Source organism: Micromesistius poutassou, assembly GCF_964030765.1.
Source record: "Micromesistius poutassou genome assembly, chromosome: 24".
Lineage (NCBI taxonomy): Eukaryota > Metazoa > Chordata > Actinopteri > Gadiformes > Gadidae > Micromesistius > Micromesistius poutassou.
The window spans coordinates 5,881,063-5,901,128 of NC_140294.1; the positions used below are offsets into that span (position 1 = coordinate 5,881,063).

Genomic DNA, 20,066 nt, shown 5'->3' on the forward strand with positions numbered 1-20,066 from the left:
AGACCCAGGTAGGAGGGGTAAGAGCAGTGAGCAGACCCAGGTAGGAGGGGGTAAGAGCAGTGAGCAGACCCAGGTAGGAGGGGGTAAGAGCAGTGAGCAGACCCAGGTAGGAGGGGGTAAGAGCAGTGAGCAGACCCAGGTAGGAGGGGGTAAGAGCAGTGAGCAGACCCAGGTAGGAGGGGGTAAGAGCAGTGAGCAGACCCAGGTAGGAGGGGGTAAGAGTAGGCCAGTCGGATCACATGTGTTTTGAGGGTGTCAGACAAATGTTTTGGGGCAGGGGGTTCATAAGCCTGGGAGCACTGCAGGTGAAAGCCCTAGCACCCACGGTGCTCAGAACCCTAGCACCTACGGGGCTCAGAGCCCTAGCACCCACGGGGCTGAGGGCCATAGGCAGGCTACGGGAACTCATATTAATGTTAGAAAACCTCATAAAGTGACATTTTCATGCCATGGGACCTTTAAGGTCAACCTGGTGTTGGACAGGGAGCCAGTGTAGTTGGATGAGAACGGGGGTGATGTGGTCGGATGATTTGGTGCTGATGATGATGATGTTTAACATTCTTTAACCTGATACCCCAACAATAAACCTTCACATCTGGATAAAACCATTTTAACATTAAAGTTAGAAATATATATATATATATATTATATAGATATATAGATATGTATAGATATCTCAAGATATGTCATTTAATCTGAGCAGAACAAATAAGAGTCTCATACTGAATTAGCATTTGTTCTCTGTTTTGGAGATAAGAGTCTCTTCTGCCCTTTGAAATAATTGTCTCTGTCTTCTAAATAAGAGTTTCTTACCGCCCCACAGTGTGTCAGCCAGTTCCTCCTGGTTCATCTCCATCAGGCAGAGCTTTGTGATGTCTACCACTCCCTCTATGGCGCGCCTCCTCTGCTCCTTGTTCTTATCATCCACTTCCTCCTCCTCCCTCTGACTCTCTGAGCATTGTGGGTAATCTGGGAAGTGAACCCTCCATAGCTTCTTCAGCTCCTTGTCTAGAAAAGCGTGTGCGTTCTCCTCAGCCCTCTGGAACAGAACAAACATCAAGGAGAACTTTACTCTGAACTAACTGAGGACATCAGAAGCATCTGTCCTGGATTCATGTCCCGCTGGTCTGAAGAGGGAAGCCTGGAGACTATTAGCTCCACAAGAGCTGCTTTCTAATGTTCTTGTCTTGTCTTGTTTTGTCTTGTTGGACATTTACACACCTTGATCAGCACTGTTTGATTGACAGACTGAGCACTGGTAACCTTTGACATCTCCTGGTGTCTGTGAAGAACACACACACACACACACACACACACACACACACACACACACACACACACACACACACACACACACACACACACACACACACTATTGTATTTTTCCTGACTTCCTGACACTACCAACAGGTCTGTTTTCATAGTCTTTTTTAAACTCCTACCTCTCCTCTCTGGAGGGGCGTCCATCTTTAAAGGTAAGAGGTAGCTTCATGGAGTGGTCACTCTTCATGGAGACACAGCTGGGTCCAGGGGAGTCTGCTCTCTGCTGCCTCCTTCTGAAAAACAAGAACCATCTGGAAGTTAGGATTTGTATTTATAATAATTTTTCTCAGATTATTGAAATGATCATTTCAGGGGGAAGAAGTTTTTTTTTTAAATTATTTTGGCATTAAAGCACTTACATGTTGACATAAACACACACTAAATACCCTTCATACTGTGCATACTGAGCTAACATAGAAAATAGGTTTTATATTATACATTCCAGTTCAGTTTCTACATTTATACACAGACCTATGTTATTCTTTATGGATTATTTGTTTCAATAAATAACTCTGAACACTAGATTAATTCAAACTGATTCAAAAGACATTGAATCAGTTGTTGTAATGGTACTAGCTGATGTGCAGTGCGGAGCTCGCATGGATACATTGGGGGTTACGTGTGTGTGGGGTCAATTGGAGGGTAGTTAGAAAGTCACAGCGAGCAGAAGGTGCTCTCGCTAGATGCTCTCACATGTAAAGTATTAACCAGTTAATAAACTTTGGAAATCTCATTTGATTCACGTTTGGAATCTTTTAACATTCAACCTGTAATATCTGCTACAAGTTGTCTTATTATTAATTTCATTCATACAGTCAGAATAAACGGCCTCAGCCATGAATCAATCCAGCACCAAGTGATCCTGTGATGGGAAGTTAGTACTGTTGGGACAGACTGTTCCCCTCCAGCTCGTCATCAGACTCTACAGCATGAGGTCTGTGAAGGGTTTCTTATTGGGACCAAGAAGCCATGCGACACGGAGGGAGGCTGTGGTACCGCTCTCTGGTTCCCAACAGGACTGTTATAGCCCCCTCTGGTGGTCGTTCAGAGAGGTTCTGCTCTCTGGTTCAGGACCGTTATAGCCCCCTCTGGTGGTCCTTCAGAGAGGTTCTGCTCTCTGGTTCGGTTCAGGACCGTTATAGCCCCCTCTGGTGGTCGTTCAGAGAGGTTCTGCTCTCTGGTTCAGGACCATTATAGCCCCCTCTGGTGGTCCTTCAGAGAGGTTCTGCACTGTGATTCAATGAGCATCAGAACCATCAGGTGTGTTCCACTGAAGCTGGACTCATGCGTGATGCGGTGCGTCTCAGAGTGTGTTCTTCTGTTACTGACATAGCCGTGTTGCAGATCAACATACAGGCTTTCAGTAGGGCCGAGCTCCGTGAGTGACCAACGACGTGTGTCGCGACGTAGGTCGCATGGGTCGCTGTGTTGGTCGCTCGTCTGGCAGCTTTTGGTCGCTGTGGTCGCTGGCAGGCTTGGTCGCTCAAAGTCTCTGGGCGGTCGTTAATCAGTTCATTTGCATGTTATTAACAGGTTTTTTTGCGACAGTTGTAGTACCAGAAAGCTATGCTCTCTGGCGAAGGCTATCTCTTTATTGATAATATTATTTGACTATTTTTCTATTGAAGTACAGTTTAAAATGATGTAATCGTTGCTTTATCAGTCTAGTATCAATAAAATATATTGTGGTGGACCTGGAGTACCCTGCAGAAATTTTGGGCACAACGCAAACTGTGACGGTTCTCGCCCTCATATGTCCGAGCCCCAAGACTGCAGATCAGACCTCTGTCATTGTGGGAACAAATGCCAGTCATGTCAGACGCTTGGTGAAGCAATGCAGGGACAGTGGTATTGATGTAACTCAGACCCTGGGCATCAAAGCTTATGAAACAGGCGAACACGCTCCTCCAGAAGTTCTGGAGGAGGGAGGAGATGATGTTGGTCGTGTGAGGTGGCAAGGACCTGGTCCTTTGACTATTCCCTCGGGTGGTGATGTGCATGCTGTTTGCAAAATCGAGCTCACGCATGCTGTTGACCAAGAAAACCTGATTGTAGATTCCTCCCCACTAGCCCCACTCCCCGCTGGTGCGACCTTTCAGCCCATGGTAGTGTGCAGTCAGGCGATGGACATTAATAGTTTCAGAGTTTGGATGAATAATGACTCTTTGAGAGAGACATCCATACGAGTGGGAACAGTTATTGGCCACATGCACCTGGTTGATTCAGTCGCTACCATCCCTCCCAAAGAAACAACGTCATCAGAGTTTGATGCAAGTATGATCAACTTCGGAGACTCACCAATCTCAAGAGAATGGAAGAGCAGACTTTGTGAGAAGCTGTCACAAAGATCCCATGTCTTCTCAACGGAAGAGTGGGATGTCGGTTTAGCCAAAGGGGTAGAACACCATATCCGACTATCCGACCCGCGACCGTTTCGTGAGCGTTCACGTCGGCTGGCACCTGCAGACATTGAAGATGTGCGCAAGCACCTTCAAGAACTTCTGCAGGCCGGTATCATTTCTGAGTCCCGAAGCCCTTATGCTTCCCCTATAGTTGTCGTTAGGAAGAAAAATGGAACTATTAGGATGTGCATTGACGACAGGCTTTTGAACAGTCGTACCATCCCAGATCAATACACAACACCTTGTATTGACGATGCGCTGAACGCCCTGACAGGAAGCCAATGGTTCTCCGTCCTGGACCTCAGAAGTGGCTATTATCAGATAGCAATGACTGAAGAGGACAAGGAGAAAACGGCATTCATCTGCCCATTAGGCTTCTACCAGTTTGAGCGAATGCCGCAGGGCATAAGCGGAGCTCCGGCGACCTTTCAGAGGTTAATGGAGAAGGCAGTAGGCGATATGAACTTGCTCCAGGTGTTAGTGTACCTCGACGACTTGATCGTTTTGGAAGGACTCTTGAGGAGCATGAGGAAAGACTGCTTAAGGTGCTAGATCGTCTGGGAGAAGTTGGACTGAAACTGTCGGTTGACAAATGTCAAGTCTGCTTGCCAAGGGTGAAGTACCTTGGACACATAGTGTCCGCTGACGGGGTTGCTCCTGATCCTGACAAAATCGAAGCAGTCACAACCTGGCCTCAACCGACCAACTTGAAGACCTTACAATCCTTTTTAGGATTCTGCGGCTATTATCGACGATACATAGCCAATTATGCAGCCATTGTTCGACCCCTTTCAGAGCTCACAAAAGGTTACGCTCCAACCCAAAAGAGCAAGAAAACTGCTCAAGACAGGAGTAAGATCTACCTGAAAGAGTCCGAGCCATTCGGGGACAGATGGGATCAGTCATGCACAGATGCATTTCACCAGATCATCCACTGCCTGACGCATGCACCTGTCCTGGCATTTGCAAATCCCCAAAAGCCCTACATCCTACATGTAGATGCAAGCTTGAAGGGACTTGGTGCAGTACTCTACCAAGAGTACACGGAGGGTTTGCAACCAGTGGCATTTGCAAGTAGAAAACTGAAACCGTCAGAGAAGAACTACCCAGTCCACCAGTTTATTAGTATTTAGCTTTAAAGTGGGCTGTAGTTGACAAACTTCATGATTATCTGTACGGGGCCAGATTAACAGTACGTACAGATAACAATCCTCTTACGTACGTGCTCTCCACGGCAAAGCTCAACGCAGTAGGGCACAGATGGCTAACTGCCTTGTCCACGTACAAGTTTGATTTACAGTATCGTCCTGGCCGACACAACATAGACGCTGATCTATTATCAAGAATGGCACCAGACGAAGAGAGCTCAGACGAATGGGTGACCTTATCACAGACTGGTGTGAAGGCCATATGTCAGCGTGTCTGCACCCCTGAGACTCCTACTCATCCCCTGAGGTGTGTCGATCAGTTGGGAGCATCTCCTCTGTGCATTCCAGATATTTATGCTCATCCAACCTTCTTGGCCTCGGATACCTTGAAACAGATGTCAAGGCAGGAACTTAAGAGGGCACAGGAAGGGGATGCAGCTATAGGACCCACCATTCAGGCCATTAAAGATGGAAAATGGCCTGAAGAGGAACATGCCAGCCCAGAACTCTCCCAGTTAAAGAGAGAGATGGGGAAGTTGACCATGAAGGATGGACTGCTGCATCGTTTGAGCAAACGATCTTCTGGGAAGTTGTCAGTCAGTTAGTCCTGCCTAAGGAATATCGAGAGATGGTGCTGAGGTCAATGCACGATGACCTAGGACACCTGGGGGTTGAGAGAACTATTGACCAACTGAGGAGCAGATTCTTTTGGCCAAAGATGTCTCTAGAGGTTGAGCAGTACATAAAGAATTGTGGTGAGTGTGTCACTCACAAATCTCTTCCTCAGCGAGCTTCCCCCTTGCACCAGGTCGTGAGCAAAGGTCCTATGGACCTTGTGTGCATCGACTTTCATGTGACTTTAATGTGTTGGTTGTTACAGACCATTTCACACGCTATGCTCAGGCTTTCCCAACAAGAAACCAGAAAGCTCAAGTTGTAGCAAAGGTCCTGGTGGAAAAGTATTTCCTACATTATGGACTACCGGCGAGGATCCATTCGGATCAAGGAAGAGACTTCGAAAGCCGACTGATAAAAGAGCTCCTGACCTTGATGGGGATTCACAAATCGCGGACGACTCCCTACCATCCTCAGGGAGACCCTCAACCAGAGAGGTTCAACCGAACCCTATTGTCCATGCTAGGGACTCTGGGCCGGGAGAGAAAACGCAGCTGGAGCCAGCATGTTGGCCATCTGGTCCATGCTTACAATAGCACAAAGTCTGATGCCACCGGATACTCACCATATCGGCTGATGTTTGGCAGAGAGGCCAGACTCCCTGCTGATGTGTGTTTTGGAACCTCTCCAGATGGCATTGAGGATGGTTGTCATTCTCGCTATGTAGCTAAGCTAAAAGAGGACCTGAAAGAAGCCTTCAAGCAAGCATCTGCAGCTGCAGATAAAAGGCACCAGAGAAACAAGAAGGCTTATGACCAAAGAGTTGGAATACAGTCCTTGGAGATCGGCGACAGAGTGCTGCTCAAGAACTGGGGCCTGAGAGGAAAACACAAGTTGGAAAGCCGATGGAGCCCTGATCCTTATGTGGTGGTGGGGAAGATGCCTAACCTTCCAGTGTTCACAATAAAACGTGAGAATGGAGGAACTGGCACAAAGACCATTCACAGAGACAATCTCCTTCCCATCGGGCAGTTTGTGAGAATCCAAAACACAGACTCTGTAATTGACGTACCTGTCGGACCAAAAACCAGAGCTGTGACTCGCCAGAAGAGCAAAATAACCTCACTTGAGACGCAAAAAGTGCAAAGGGAGTTACAAGAAGTGTCTGATTCGTCATCTGACCCTGAGTTTTATGCACCTTGCAATACTTACCCGAGAGAGTTTCTTCACAGAGCTCTATATGATGATAGACACACAGTTGCTGCCCAAGAAGGGAACCATCAGGCAGATGGAAGTGGTGCTGATGCTATATCCTCATCTGATGATGACGCAGAGCCAGAGCATCATAGCTTGAGAGACCAAGAGTCTGATCGAGAGTTAGCTCCTGGTGACATCAGTGATGCTGATTCAGAGTCTGGCCCTGAGCAAGAGACTTTCAATGTGTCCAAAGATAATGGGAGGCTAAGATCTGAGCCTAGGCCCAAGAGAGCTGTAAAGCCAACAGTCAGGCTTACATATGATGAGCCGGGTAGATCCAGAGATCAGCCTTTGACCATTGTTCACAGGGTATTGTCATTAAGATTAGACATACATAAAGCAACATTTGTCACTCTTCATACCCCTTAGTTTGAGTCTTTTTAGTGTTGTATGAGGACATACAGACCTTTTAGAAGGGGGAGGGTGTAACCGGGTTAAAATCAGGGTTTTGAGTACTCATGAGTATATACATAGAGTTTATTGTTTTTCGTAATGTTTTGTTAGGTTGCATAGTTGCTATTTTGCTATTGTGTTTTGTGATTTATATGTTGTATATATCCGTTTGTTTATCTGTAATGTGGCCATCCAGCCAGGAGGGGGCGTAATGGGGGTGAATGGGAGACGGGGAAGTGAGGGTGAGAGGTCAGGGAAATGCGCGGGAGATGGGAAAAAGAGAGAGAAGGAAAAGACGTGTCCAAAGAGCACATGTTAAGAATAGTTTTTGCTATCAGCTTTACAGTTTGGTTCACCCAGCGGAGTTCGAGTCCGACTACCAACTTAACCAGTTGGAACGAGTGGCGGTTGGTTAACGCAGCCAGCGTCGCTGCTAGGACCAGCTTCTTGGGGACCGCGGACCGGGCAGAGGCGCCGATGGGCTTCGTTCGCCTTCCTCCGGCTAGGAGGAACCAAGGCAACACGCCAAGGACGAGTGCCGTTGCCGCAGACTTTTCATGGACTCTCGGGGTTCTCCCTGGAACACTACCGACGTCACCCACCACTCACCTGTACGGTCCTCGTTCGCTCATAGGAGTGAAGAGGAGTACGCGGCCTCAGGCCATCAGGCCTGCAATGGGGGTTTCTTTTGTTTCTTTGTTTTCTTTCGTTTAGAATGCCGGCTTAGGTTAATACGTGTATATAGCCTATGTTGTAACTGTTTCACTTTATTCTAAAGCAAGTAAACATTTGAAATCAGACATTTTTGTTTGTTTGCTTACGTGTAGTGTTTATGTCATTGTGTATGTTTAAATGTGTTGTTCGTAGTTAAGGGTACTGGTTACATTTTAATAAATTAATTTAGGGAATCTAAACTATTCAAAAAAGTATTCATGTTAGGTTAAAGAACCTAGGGCCCTGCCCTCTATCAATCAGGGGTAAAAGGGGCTACATTAATAAATGGATTCTGAATCAAACTGCCGTCCCACTAGAGGGGTCGGCAGTGAAAAAAAAAAAAACACTGCAGTTTTTATGCTGATGCTTTAATCTTCTTAAAAGACAGTTTAAGGTGAGAGGATTTTACTTGTTTCAAGCTTGTTTGTCCTTAATTATCTTGATAAGATGTTATAACTTGTTACTGAGATGCTATTAATGGTTCTGAGTAACCGAATGCTTGAAACTAGAATTACAGAATTATAAATATGTTTTATCAACACTGACGTACCAAACTGCTTTGTCAAAGTCAGAGTCTTATTTATTCTGTCATGTTATATTTTCTTTCTCTTATATTAAGAACAGAAAATGACCAAATGGAACTCACTGTTTTCATGTCAATATTGACCACAGCATGACAGTCATGTAGACAAAACACAATAGAGAACAAAGACAGAACCCTGTTCATATCAGGGAACTGAAGCCTCAATGCTCAGTTCAGATTCATTTGTGCGGCTGATCACGTTGTGTTTTAAATGTGGACAACATCAGGCTTCAGTGGGTGTGGGTCATACTCAGAACTGATCCACATGCGCAAAATAACAAGAACAAAGACGTCACACGCAACACGCATGAAAATCGACACTGAATTCAGTAATACTACAACAAGTAGGACCGCTGCGCTGACCTCAGCGGCTTTCAGATCCGCTGATCATTGTGAAGAGTTTGATGACATTGCACAGCATGACTTTAGGCTATTTAAGAGAAAACAAACAAGCGCTATTGCTATTGAGTTCATCGCCCTCCAACTACTATTTCCACTGGCCTACACTGACTACCTCCATCACAGCTGTCTTCCATGTTGGTAGTTATTGACGGAGGACAGACTTATACTGAATGTCCAGAGTGACGTCAAGGTGGCATGAATTCAGATATGACTGATGACACTGAGGCTGCATTGGCAAAGATCAGACCTGTATTTTGATCAGAACAGAAAGATCTGATTCCATGTGATTTGTGCTGTTCAATCACATCTGAGTCACATATGAGCAAAACAACTTTTGCTTGCAGTGTGAGGAGGCCTTTAAAAGCCTTTTCCCACCAAAATAATATCTCCACATCCACATCCATATCCCCCCCCCCCCCCCCCGACACTTCACTGCTGAAGAAGCCCCTCCATGCCTTCACTCCGGTCTGTTGAAACTCCTACCTCTCCTCTCTGGAGGGGCATCCATCTTTAAGGTCAGGAGGATGACCCATAGAGCGGTCACTCTTCATGGAGACACAGCTGGGTCCAGGGGAGTCTGCTCTCTGCTGCTGCTCTGGGCTTCAACACAACACACACACACACACACACACACACACACACACACACCCTATATTATATTATATTTATCTTCCACATCACTAAAACATCCTTATCCCTCCTCTCATTCACACAATGTCAACCACATCACTAAAACATCCTTATCCCTCCTCTCATTCACACAATGTCAACCACATCACTAAAACAGCCTTATCCCTCCTCTCATTACCCCCATGTCAACCACATCACTAAAACAGCCTTATCCCTCCTCTCATTCACACAATGTCAACCACATCACTAAAACAGCCTAATCCCTCCTCTCATTACCCCCATGTCAACCACATCACTAAAACAGCCTTATCCCTCCTCTCATTACCCCCATGTCAACCACATCACTAAAACAGCCTTATCCCTCCTCTCATTACCCCCATGTCAACCGCATCGCCTATGTTTCATCGCTGTAGAAACCCTCATTCATGGCTCCACCTTCATGGTCACTCTTTAAATCCTCACCTCTTCACAATAGGCTGATTTCCATCTTTAAAGTTATGAGGTTGTTCCATAGAGTGGTCACTCTTCATGGAGACACAGCTGGGTCCAGGGGAGTCTGCTCTCTGCTGCTGGACTCTTCTTGAAAAACAAGAACCAGGATTTATGTTTGAGATATTACTGCTGAGCTCTGAGATGGACAACAGTCACAGACAGAGAGATCCTCTTCTTACCTCTTAGCTTTGCTCCGGCGGCCATGTTCCCCAGACAGAGGGGTCTTAGAGGTAGGACCCCCCTCCTCTCTCTCCTCATCCATAGTAGACTGGAGACCTGGACACAAACACAACTCATTCATCACTTAATTTGCCTTCTGAACTTTGCCTTCTGAAAATTTATTGAAAGAGAAGATCATTGTGACTGCGTCACACTAAAGCGTTATGGACGTCATAGACCATCAATATGAACCCCACAACATAACCACAGTGACCTCACTACAGTACAGATGTGGACAGCACAGGAGAAGATTAAACACATTGGAGACTATAACTGTGCTTAAACTACAACACAAAATAGATATACAATTTACTTCAAAAGTCACCATAGTACGATTAAAAGAAAAAGAAAAAACGTTTGAATAATTTTTCCACTGGAACAAAGTCTGAAAGTCACTTTACTGAACCACAGATTGATTTAACATATAACATATAACTATAACTAGTGAAGCTCAACACATCGATATGGTATCCTCTTATTATCGTGATATAATCGTTTATTTAGCATCAGGACGAGGCGTGACCAACGGGTCTCTTTCTCTCCCTCTAGGGCTCCAGCTGTGGTTTAAACCACAGAGTCTAGACCCGCAGGACCCCTCTGTGAAAGTGGTACAGTCCAGCAACCTGTTACTAGGAGGATTTATAAAACTGTAAATCCCAGTCGCTATGCACAAATATTTAACTTGTGATTTAAATATTAGGACATTCAAAGGACTTCTGTCTCGTCCTTCTTCTTTTTATTTTGAAAATCAAGACAAACGAATCACTTGAGCATTGAACGCAGTGTTCAATTTCTCTCTCCCCCGTACCTCTCTCTCTCTCCCCCGTACCTCACTCTCTCTCTCTCTCTCTCTCTCTCTCTCTCTCTCTCTCTCTCAAACTTTAACTTGTGATTTAGATATCAGGACATTCAAAGGACTTCTATCACGTCCTTCTTTTCATTCTGAGCATGAAGACAAACAAATCACTTGAGTATTGAACTCAGTGTTCAATTTACCACAGGTTAGTAAACCACAACAGTGGTTTAGTAGGATTACAGTAACAATATAACTTTTTTGGGTAACGAAGTAAAGTAACGCATTACACTAAAGAGGGAAATAGAGATACACGAGCGCTAAATTGCGTTTTTCACCCCCCCCCCCAACCTTTCGAATGCAGTAACGAGTAAAGATAATTTACAAAAGTAACTAGTAATAAGTAACTAATTAACTAGTAACTAACTTTTTTGAGTAACTACCCCAACACTGACAGCAGTGACCTAAAGACAATATAAACGGTAGTAAACTGGTTGTTCATTATAATATACCAGTAACCTAAAGACAATATAAACAGTAGTAAACTGGTTGTTCATTATTATATACCAGTAACCTAAAGACAATATAAACAGTAGTAAACTGGTTGTTCATTATTATATACCAGTAACCTAAAGACAATATAAACGGCAGTAAACTGGTTATTATTATTATATACCAGTAACTGGTTATTATTATATACCAGTAACCTAAAGACAATATAAACGGTAGTAAATTGGTTATTATTATATACCAGTAACCTAAAGACAATATAAACGGTAGTAAACTGGTCATTATTATATACCAGTAACCTAAAGACAATATAAACGGTAGTAAACTGGTTGTTCATTATTATATACCAGTAACCTAAAGACAATATAAACGGTAGTAAACTGGTTATTATTATATACCAGTAACCTAAAGACAATATAAACGGTAGTAAACTGGTAATTATTATATACCAGTAACCTAAAGACAATATAAATGGTAGTAAACTGTCTATCTTATCTTATCTTACCTTATCTACTCCGTGATTAAAACACGTCCATACGGTATAAAGTTATAAAAGTATAAATGTAAGTGAAGAAACGGAGGTTAAAGTGTTGATAAAACAAGTTAATCAGGTGAAAGGTTTTAAAAGCGGAGAAAGAAGAGCTGCTGGCTGCGACAGACCGCTCAGATGAGGAAGTTCAGAACGGAACCGATCTGACGCTCAGAGAGACGGAGGAGGAGGAGACACACACGCACACACACACACACACACACACTAGTATTCAGGGCTGATTAAGACAATGCGCTCTAAGGGCAGCAATCCCTCAACTCGCCCGGTTGAGCGAGTTGAGCGAGGATCCCTTGCGGCTCACTGAACATTGCGACCACGCCCACGGTCGCTACAATAACAACAACAATTAAAGCTGCAAGCAGCATTTTACGGATGCCAAGGCTAAATCCAACCAATAAGACCCTGTCAGACCATGAAGACCCTGACAGGCCGTTAAAACCCTGACGCAGACCATGAAGACCCTGATAGACCATTAAGACCGTGACGCAGACCATGAAGACCCTGATAGACCATTAAGACCGTGACGCAGACCATGAAGACCCTGATTGACCATTAAGACCATGATGCAGACCATAAAGACCCTGATGAAGACAATTAAGTTAAACTTTTGTTTGCATATGGTTGAAAACGCTGGAATAGCCTCAGCTTGGATCTGTTGATGGGCGAACAAACTTTCATGACCGTACGTCAAAAGGCTGAGGAGGTATGAGTCTTTAAAGTTTTCAATTGATCGCTTTAGCCCCCTATCGTCCTATTTTGATGAACTTTAGCCTGGTTAACCTTGACCTATGCTTCTTTAAGTACACCAAGTTTGGTGATGATTGACTTAAGTTTACCCCGCCTTTAGTCACCTAACATTGATTGGGCTAATTTAGACATCCAGCCTCCATTTTGTTACTGGTTCTGGCTTCCCTAGGAACATGTGCTCAACATTAGGAGATACAAATGTCTACAGGATTTCATGACTGTAGGTGAAAGGGGTCAGGAAATATGGCCGTCCAATGTATGCATTTTCAGTTAATTGTTATACTGCCCCACATGGGCCGATCTGGATACAATTTGGAGAGGTTGCATTTTCAGTTAATTGTTTTACCGCTCCCTATAGCCCAATTTAGATACAATTTGGACAGTTCCATCTTAACCCATCTGCAGTTTGATGATGATTGGTTTAAGTTAACCTTGCCTTTTGGTATTAAGTATATTTTGGACGATTTTGAGCCTCTGGCGGCCAATCAATTGACTTCATCTTACTTGAGCAGTTGGAACTTTGGTCCCCTACAGCCACTAAGTTGGTCCCGAAGTCTTTTCGTGTTTTAAACCACACCCCTTTTAAAAGTCAATGGCTCCTGGGTGCTTTATTCTTTATTTTACAGACTTTCTTTATGTCAGATTAAAGACATTGGTCCATAGATGATATGTACCAAAGGATTTTTGTCTAAGTAAAAAAAACCTAGGATCCTTAGGGAATTTAGTGTTTTTAACAAAATTCAAGATGGCCGTAAATCTTTTCGACAGAAGTCATAGGTTCTTGAGGCATATTTGTTCACCCTGAGAATATGCATGTGAGCTCAAAGTTTCATGACTGTAAGTTAAAGCGTTTACGAGATATGCTTGTTCAAATTTTGGATTTTTGGACTGTTGCTATAGCGCACTCTTTAGGCCAATCAGTGTGATATTTGCTCTCTATTAATCTTGACTCAGCCTCTACAGCTGTAGTAAGTTTCATAAAAAGTATGCGAGCGGTTTAGGCTGTGTAAGTCAAATGTGGTGGAATAATAATAAAACTAACAATTAAAGCTGCAAGCAGCATTTTACAGGTGACAAGCCTAAATCCAACCAATAAGACCCTGTTAGACCATTAAGACCCTGACAGGCCATTAAGACCATGACGCAGACCATAAGACCCTGACGAATAAGTACTCAAGTTTGGTGATGATTGACCGCACAGACTTCACATGGAACCGTCGCAACGCAGTCGTTGTTATGTTAAGCCGAGTTGCTAGACGACCCTGGCTGCAAATTAAATGTGCTGCCGCTAGGGGCGTCTAGATTTCTAGGCTGGCAGAATGGTTCTCTGCTTACTAAAAGCAACCAACCTGTCCATCAGGAATCCTGAAGTTATAAACGTAACAAAAGCAATCATAGGTGGAATGTACAGGTACTTTCCTCGCCACACCTTACAAAGAACATAACTGACAGTCAGCCAAGCAATAATCCTGGGAGATTTATGACTTACTATGCATACACACATTCAGACTGTTCATGCACAACAATGGTGTTGCCGTAACCTAATTATTAACTATGACCTCATGTGGTATACAAGGAAACTCTCATCTATCTCTCTCACACACACACGCACACCTCACAAGGTCTGTGTAAAGAACACACTGACAGCAGCAGAAAACGTGTCTTACACCAATGAGCTGACATTAATACATAGCACACAAAATAGGCATGTAAAAGGCCAATGCGTGAGCAAAATAAACACCTGAATGTGACCAAATTATCGTAATAACTATTAAATTAGGTGGTTGTACACAAGGCACTTCGCTATATCTCACTAACACTTTTTTTCAAAACCAGCCCAAACTGTATGTACCCGCCCAATGCTAACTGTTCCAGCCTAAAGTGATGAAAAGTAGCCCAGTTGGGAGGGGAACAGCCCAATCTTGCAACACTGGTTAGTGTTTTTGGGGAAAACTGATCCAAAGTTGGATGATCAGCGTATTCTGGAGTTTCTAACCGTATAGATTTGCATAGCTGTTTCGATTAGTGATAGTTGTAACACATTGGGTTGGAGAGTTCAAAGTTTAAAATATCCTACCAGATAGAGAACAAGCGAAAACATATCATTGTGGGCTAAATTGGCAATGGCTGGGGCAGAATGGTTCTCTGCTTACTAAGAGCAACCAACCTGTTCATCAGGAAGTAAGTAATACGTTTGGCTAATGAAGGTGGAATGTAAAGGTACTTCTTTGGAAGCTACCATCAACCGTCCCTTGGAACCATTTCCTTGACACACCTTAAAATTAACATAACTGACAGTTATGGAATAACTTCAGCTTGGATCTGGTGATAGGCGAACAAACTTCATGACCGTACAACAAAAGGCTGAGGAGTTATGAGTCTATAAAGTTTTCAATTAATTGCCGTAGCGCCCCCTATGGTCCTATTTGGATGAACTTTAGCCAGGTTAACCTTGACCTATGCTTCTTTAAGTACTTATTTTGTGCGATGATTGACTCAAGTTAACCCCGCCTTTAGTCACCTAACATTGATTGGGCTAATTTGGACGTCCAGCCACCATTTAGTTACAGGTTCTGGCTTCCCTAGGAACATGTGCTCAACATTAGGAGAGACAAATGTCTACAGGATTTCATGACTGTAGAAGAAAGGGGTCAGAAAATATGGCCGTCCAAAGTCTGCATTTTCAGTTTGATGATGATTGGGTTAAGTTAACCCCGCCTTTTGGCATTAAGTTAAATTTGGATGACCTTGAGCCTCTGGCGGCCATGTTGTTTTATAAATTGACTTCATCTTACTTGAGCAGTTGGAACTTTGGTCCCCAACAGCCACTAAGTCGGTCCCGCGCAAATCAAACATTCCGTCTATGAACTGTGGTGACTTTAGTTATAGCCCACGCCCATCTCGTTGCCACGACTTAATTGAAATTATGTGGTTATGTTCTGAACAACTTTTGTATTGGAGTCAAGATCATAGGAGTCAATTTTGACATTGATATGAGCATTTAAGTCTTTTTGCGGTTTAAACCACAACCCTTTTAGAAGTCAATGGCTGATGGGTGCTTTAAAATTGATTGTACAGACTCATTTTTAAGTCAGATTGAAGACATTGGTGCATAGATGATATGGGCTAAAGGATTTTTGTCAAAGTTAAAAAACCTGGGATCCTTGGGGAATTAAGTGTTTTTAACTAAATTCAAGATGGCCGCAAATCTGTTCGCCGGAAGTCATAGTTTCTTGAGGCATATTTGTTCAGCATGAGGATATGCATGTGAGAACAAAGTTTCATGTCTGTAAGTTAAAAGGTTTACGAGATATGCATGTTCAAAGTTTGCATTTTACCAGCTTGCATGTTGCTATAGCACCACCTTTGGGCCAATCAGTGTAATATTTGCTGTCTATTAATCTTGAGTCAGTGGCAGAATAATAATAATAAAACTAACGATTACAATAGGTTGCCTCGCACTGCACACACACACACACACACACACACGCACACACACACACACACACACACACGCACGCACACACACGTACACACACAAAGATGCACGCACGCACATACACAAACACACACGCACACACACATGCACGCACGCACACATGCACACACACACACAAACACACAAAAAACACACACACACGCACACACAGACACAAACACACACACACACACACACAGACACAAACACACACACACACACAGACACAAACACACACACATGTGATGGGTTTGTAATATTGGGGAAAGGTCTAAATATTGCCCTGTGTCTTTTTCAAACTGAATTGAGGGAATGCAGACGCACCGAAAGGCCACAGGAAACGCCGATAAAGAGGACCCGCCTCTTCCCCTCGCAGAGCTGCAGAGATCATAGTCAGAGATTATAATGAAACATGGATTTGATAGGCAGAGGTTCAAACACAATGTCTCTCTCTCTCTCTCTCTCTCTCTCTCTCTCTCTCTCTCTCTCACTGTATCTCTTTGTCTCTCGCCCTCCTTACCTTCTGCAGACTGAGCATGCCCAGTTGGCCGTCGTCCTCTGGGGCTTCCTGGGAGGAGAGCAGGGCTCTAGGGAACACAGGAGAAAGGTTGCTGGTTCAACTGCCACACAGTACAGGACAGTCTAGCTTCAGGATGCTTGACTGCCAGATGAAAGGTTGTGGGTTTGAACCCCCAATATAGTCCCCCTGTAAGCGTCCTTGAGCAAGAAGTCTTCTAATGAGGCCTGACCTGAGAAAAGCACTTTGTCTTCACAAGGGGAGGGAGGAGGAGGTACAGGAGGAGGTACAGGAGGAGGTACAGGGAGGAGGTACAGGAGGAGGAGGTACAGGAGGAGGTACAGGGAGGAGGTACAGGAGGAGGAGGTACAGGAGGAGGTACAGGAGGAGGAGGTACAGGAGGAGGTACAGGAGGAGGTACAGGAGGAGGTACAGGGAGGAGGTACAGGAGGAGGAGGTACAGGAGAAGGTATAGGAGGAGGTACAGGAAGAGGAGATACAGGAGGAGGTACAGGAGGAGGAGGTACAGGAGGAGGTACAGGAGGAGGAGGTACAGGAGGAGGTACATGGAGGAGGAGGTACAGGAGGAGGTACAGGAGGAGGAGGTACAGGGAGGAGGAGGTACAGGAGGAGGTACAGGAGGAGGAGGTACAGGGAGGAGGAGGTACAGGAGGAGGAGGTACAGGGAGGAGGAGGTACAGGAGGAGGTACAGGAGGAGGTACAGGAAGGAGGAGGTACAGGAGGAGGAGGTACAGGAGGAGGTACAGGGAGGAGGTACAGGAGGAGGAGGTACAGACCGTCAGACAGCAATCGCCGCAACGCGCACCGGGGACGAGCGTCCCGTCGACCTGTAGCGAGGGCGCGTCCCGGCGCCGTTATATTTTCCCGCGTTTGAGTTTGTGATAGTAAGCGTGTAGTAAGTTATACTAGAGTTTGTGATGCATTTTGAAAACAGGAGATGAGCCCCTGGTCTAATGCGCCACCTGGCTTGAGAAACCCGTTCTCAAAGACTTACTTTTAGTCATTATTTAGGTAGCACACACATATTATGAATGCCTTCGGCAGAATTCAAATGGGCCATTTTAATCTAGATTAATCTAGATGAAAAAAATTAATCTATGCCCACCACTATTAAAAATGCAACAATCTGCACAATGACCCAGACATTATACATCTCCGTCCTCTTCCCTTGTCTTTGAGCAGCACCTTGGTCTTCAGAGTCACGAAGTTTTCAATTTTGTAATCATGTAAAACATAGTGACATAGCTGTAGGCATCCAGTGTCGTGTAGGACTTCAGGCTCTCTCGGGAATAGAGACTTGGGGTCTCGATCAGGTATGAATGGATGTCCGGCCACTGAAGTCGGGGCCACTTTTTCCTATTTATCCACTCACCTGCCCCTAACGCGCATGGGTCATTAAGATGTAGCCTATCCCATTCACTAATGTTAATTTATCCGCATAACCAATTTTATCACTCGCTGATAAACTGTTGTAGTAAGCTGACAACATCGCTAGTTAACACCGCAACTGCAAGTTAACCACACGGAGATAACCGCAACGGAGGCAACCGGTGAAACGTTTTTCTTTCTGCAGTCATGCTGCGCGCACATCCGCCGTGTTGATAAACAAATAATCCCCCTATACATTAATGACACAGAAATTAACCTTTTCAATCAATGGAAGTGCCGCCACTCCGACAATTAGACGTCGGAGTGGAGATATGTCGGAAAGGACGGTGGATAATAGTTGTACCAGCTAGCTGATCGACAGACCGACCAGACCGGTCTTGACCGGTCTGGCCGGTTCGTCCCGACAGGGCTCATTTTCCCCCCATTTTCCCCATAATGACCGGCGTTCTATACATTATCCCTTACATAACAGTCTGCCGAACGGCGTTCTATACATTATCCCTTACATAACAGTCTGCCGAACGGCGTTCTATACATTATCCCTTACATAACAGTCTGCCGAACGGCGTTCTATACATTATCCCTTACATAACAGTCTGCCGAACGGTGTTCTATACATTATCCCTTACATAACAGTCTGCCGAAATTGCTATTGCATTTTAAATCAAATAGGCTACAGACTCACATGATCAATCACTTCTCGGTTCTACTGCTAGTTCAATATCAAACAAAGTCATTACAATACAATTATATCATAGCCCTATACACGATGAAAACACAAAGGCCAATGTTTACTGTGAATGTCGCAATATCTCAATTAATAAATGCACTTACTCAGTCAAAAGGATTCAGCACAAAGTTGAAAAAAGAAATGAAATGACCGTCTCCGACTCTCCGTCTACGTGATAGCTCAATATTTACGTGATAGCTCAAAAAATGCTAGCTCATAGATAGATCAAATTCGTGATAACCGTTCAATCCAACCGTTCACCAAATTCAACTGTTATAAATGGGCGGAGCCCACTTATATTGCCTCTGTGAAAGGCGCGTCCACCAGGGATCCGACTTGGGTCCGCGGACCGCTGTTTGACAGTGGGCGGAGCCATCCTCTGTGAAAGGCGCGTCCGCGTCCAGGGATCCGACTTGGGTCCGCTCAGGATCCGCTGTTTGACAGTAGAATTCTTCGGAGGCGGAGCGGATCCTCTGGGCGGAGCCAAAACGAATGTGACAGTAATGCGGGTTTGGCGACTTGAAAGCGGATCCGCCTAGGAGTCTCCTGCTGTGTGGGTGTGTGTGTGTGTGTGTGTGTGTGTGTGTGTTCTTTAAGATTCTCCCCACCGAACGGGGCGCCAGAAGGAGACACGTTGTTTTAACTCTTTGTGGTTTTTTATTTGCTTTGTTTGATTTTCCTTATGCAGTTGTTTTAGTCCACAAATAACAGGTTATAAACCTGTAGAATAGAAAGGCTACGGTGTAAACAACAATATTGATAGCCACATACATAATATACTATCAATTCTGAATAATATACAAACATAAATTACAATAGTCAGTATTTAGTGTTATTATAATAGTATAATATATAATATAGTATAAAATAATTAGTGTTTAAACTGAATATGCAACAATTCCCCGCACAAGCAACATTGCACATTAAACACTAAATATACATTAAACATTGCACTGCCACACACAAGCCACATTGCACATTAAACATTAATTAGCCAAGTAAATTACTTAAACCAAACGTACATCGATGTCAATGCTACACATTAAACCAACAGCCCAATCCACAAAGTGCTCTCAGTATGTTGGCCTAAAGTGCAAAACAGTGAGTGTATTTTTAAGCAGCAACGCTGAGCACAGCAAACCATTACCTGTG

General features: G+C 44.3%; 1 protein-coding gene across 2 annotated transcripts in view; it reads right to left on the reverse strand.

Annotated features, from left to right (window-relative positions):
• The window catches only part of LOC311369505 (NLR family CARD domain-containing protein 3-like), a gene marked incomplete at its 3' end in the record, with an annotated part of 218,310 nt that overhangs the window by 9,388 nt on the left and 188,856 nt on the right, over window positions 1-20,066 (reverse strand). The window contains exons 1-6 of one of the 2 annotated variants that reach the window (XM_084487690.1): window positions 10,139-10,248; window positions 9,938-10,046; window positions 9,321-9,427; window positions 1,443-1,556; window positions 1,222-1,282; window positions 814-1,039 (exon numbers count right to left, since the gene is read on the reverse strand). The exons of the other annotated variant lie outside the window; for it this stretch is intronic. Of the exons in view, the coding sequence (XP_084343816.1) occupies window positions 814-1,039; window positions 1,222-1,282; window positions 1,443-1,556; window positions 9,321-9,427; window positions 9,938-10,046; window positions 10,139-10,221 (700 nt within the window). The 5' untranslated portion in view covers window positions 10,222-10,248. Of the gene's footprint in view, window positions 1-813; window positions 1,040-1,221; window positions 1,283-1,442; window positions 1,557-9,320; window positions 9,428-9,937; window positions 10,047-10,138; window positions 10,249-20,066 lie in introns of those variants that run through there. 2 annotated transcript variants of the gene reach the window in all.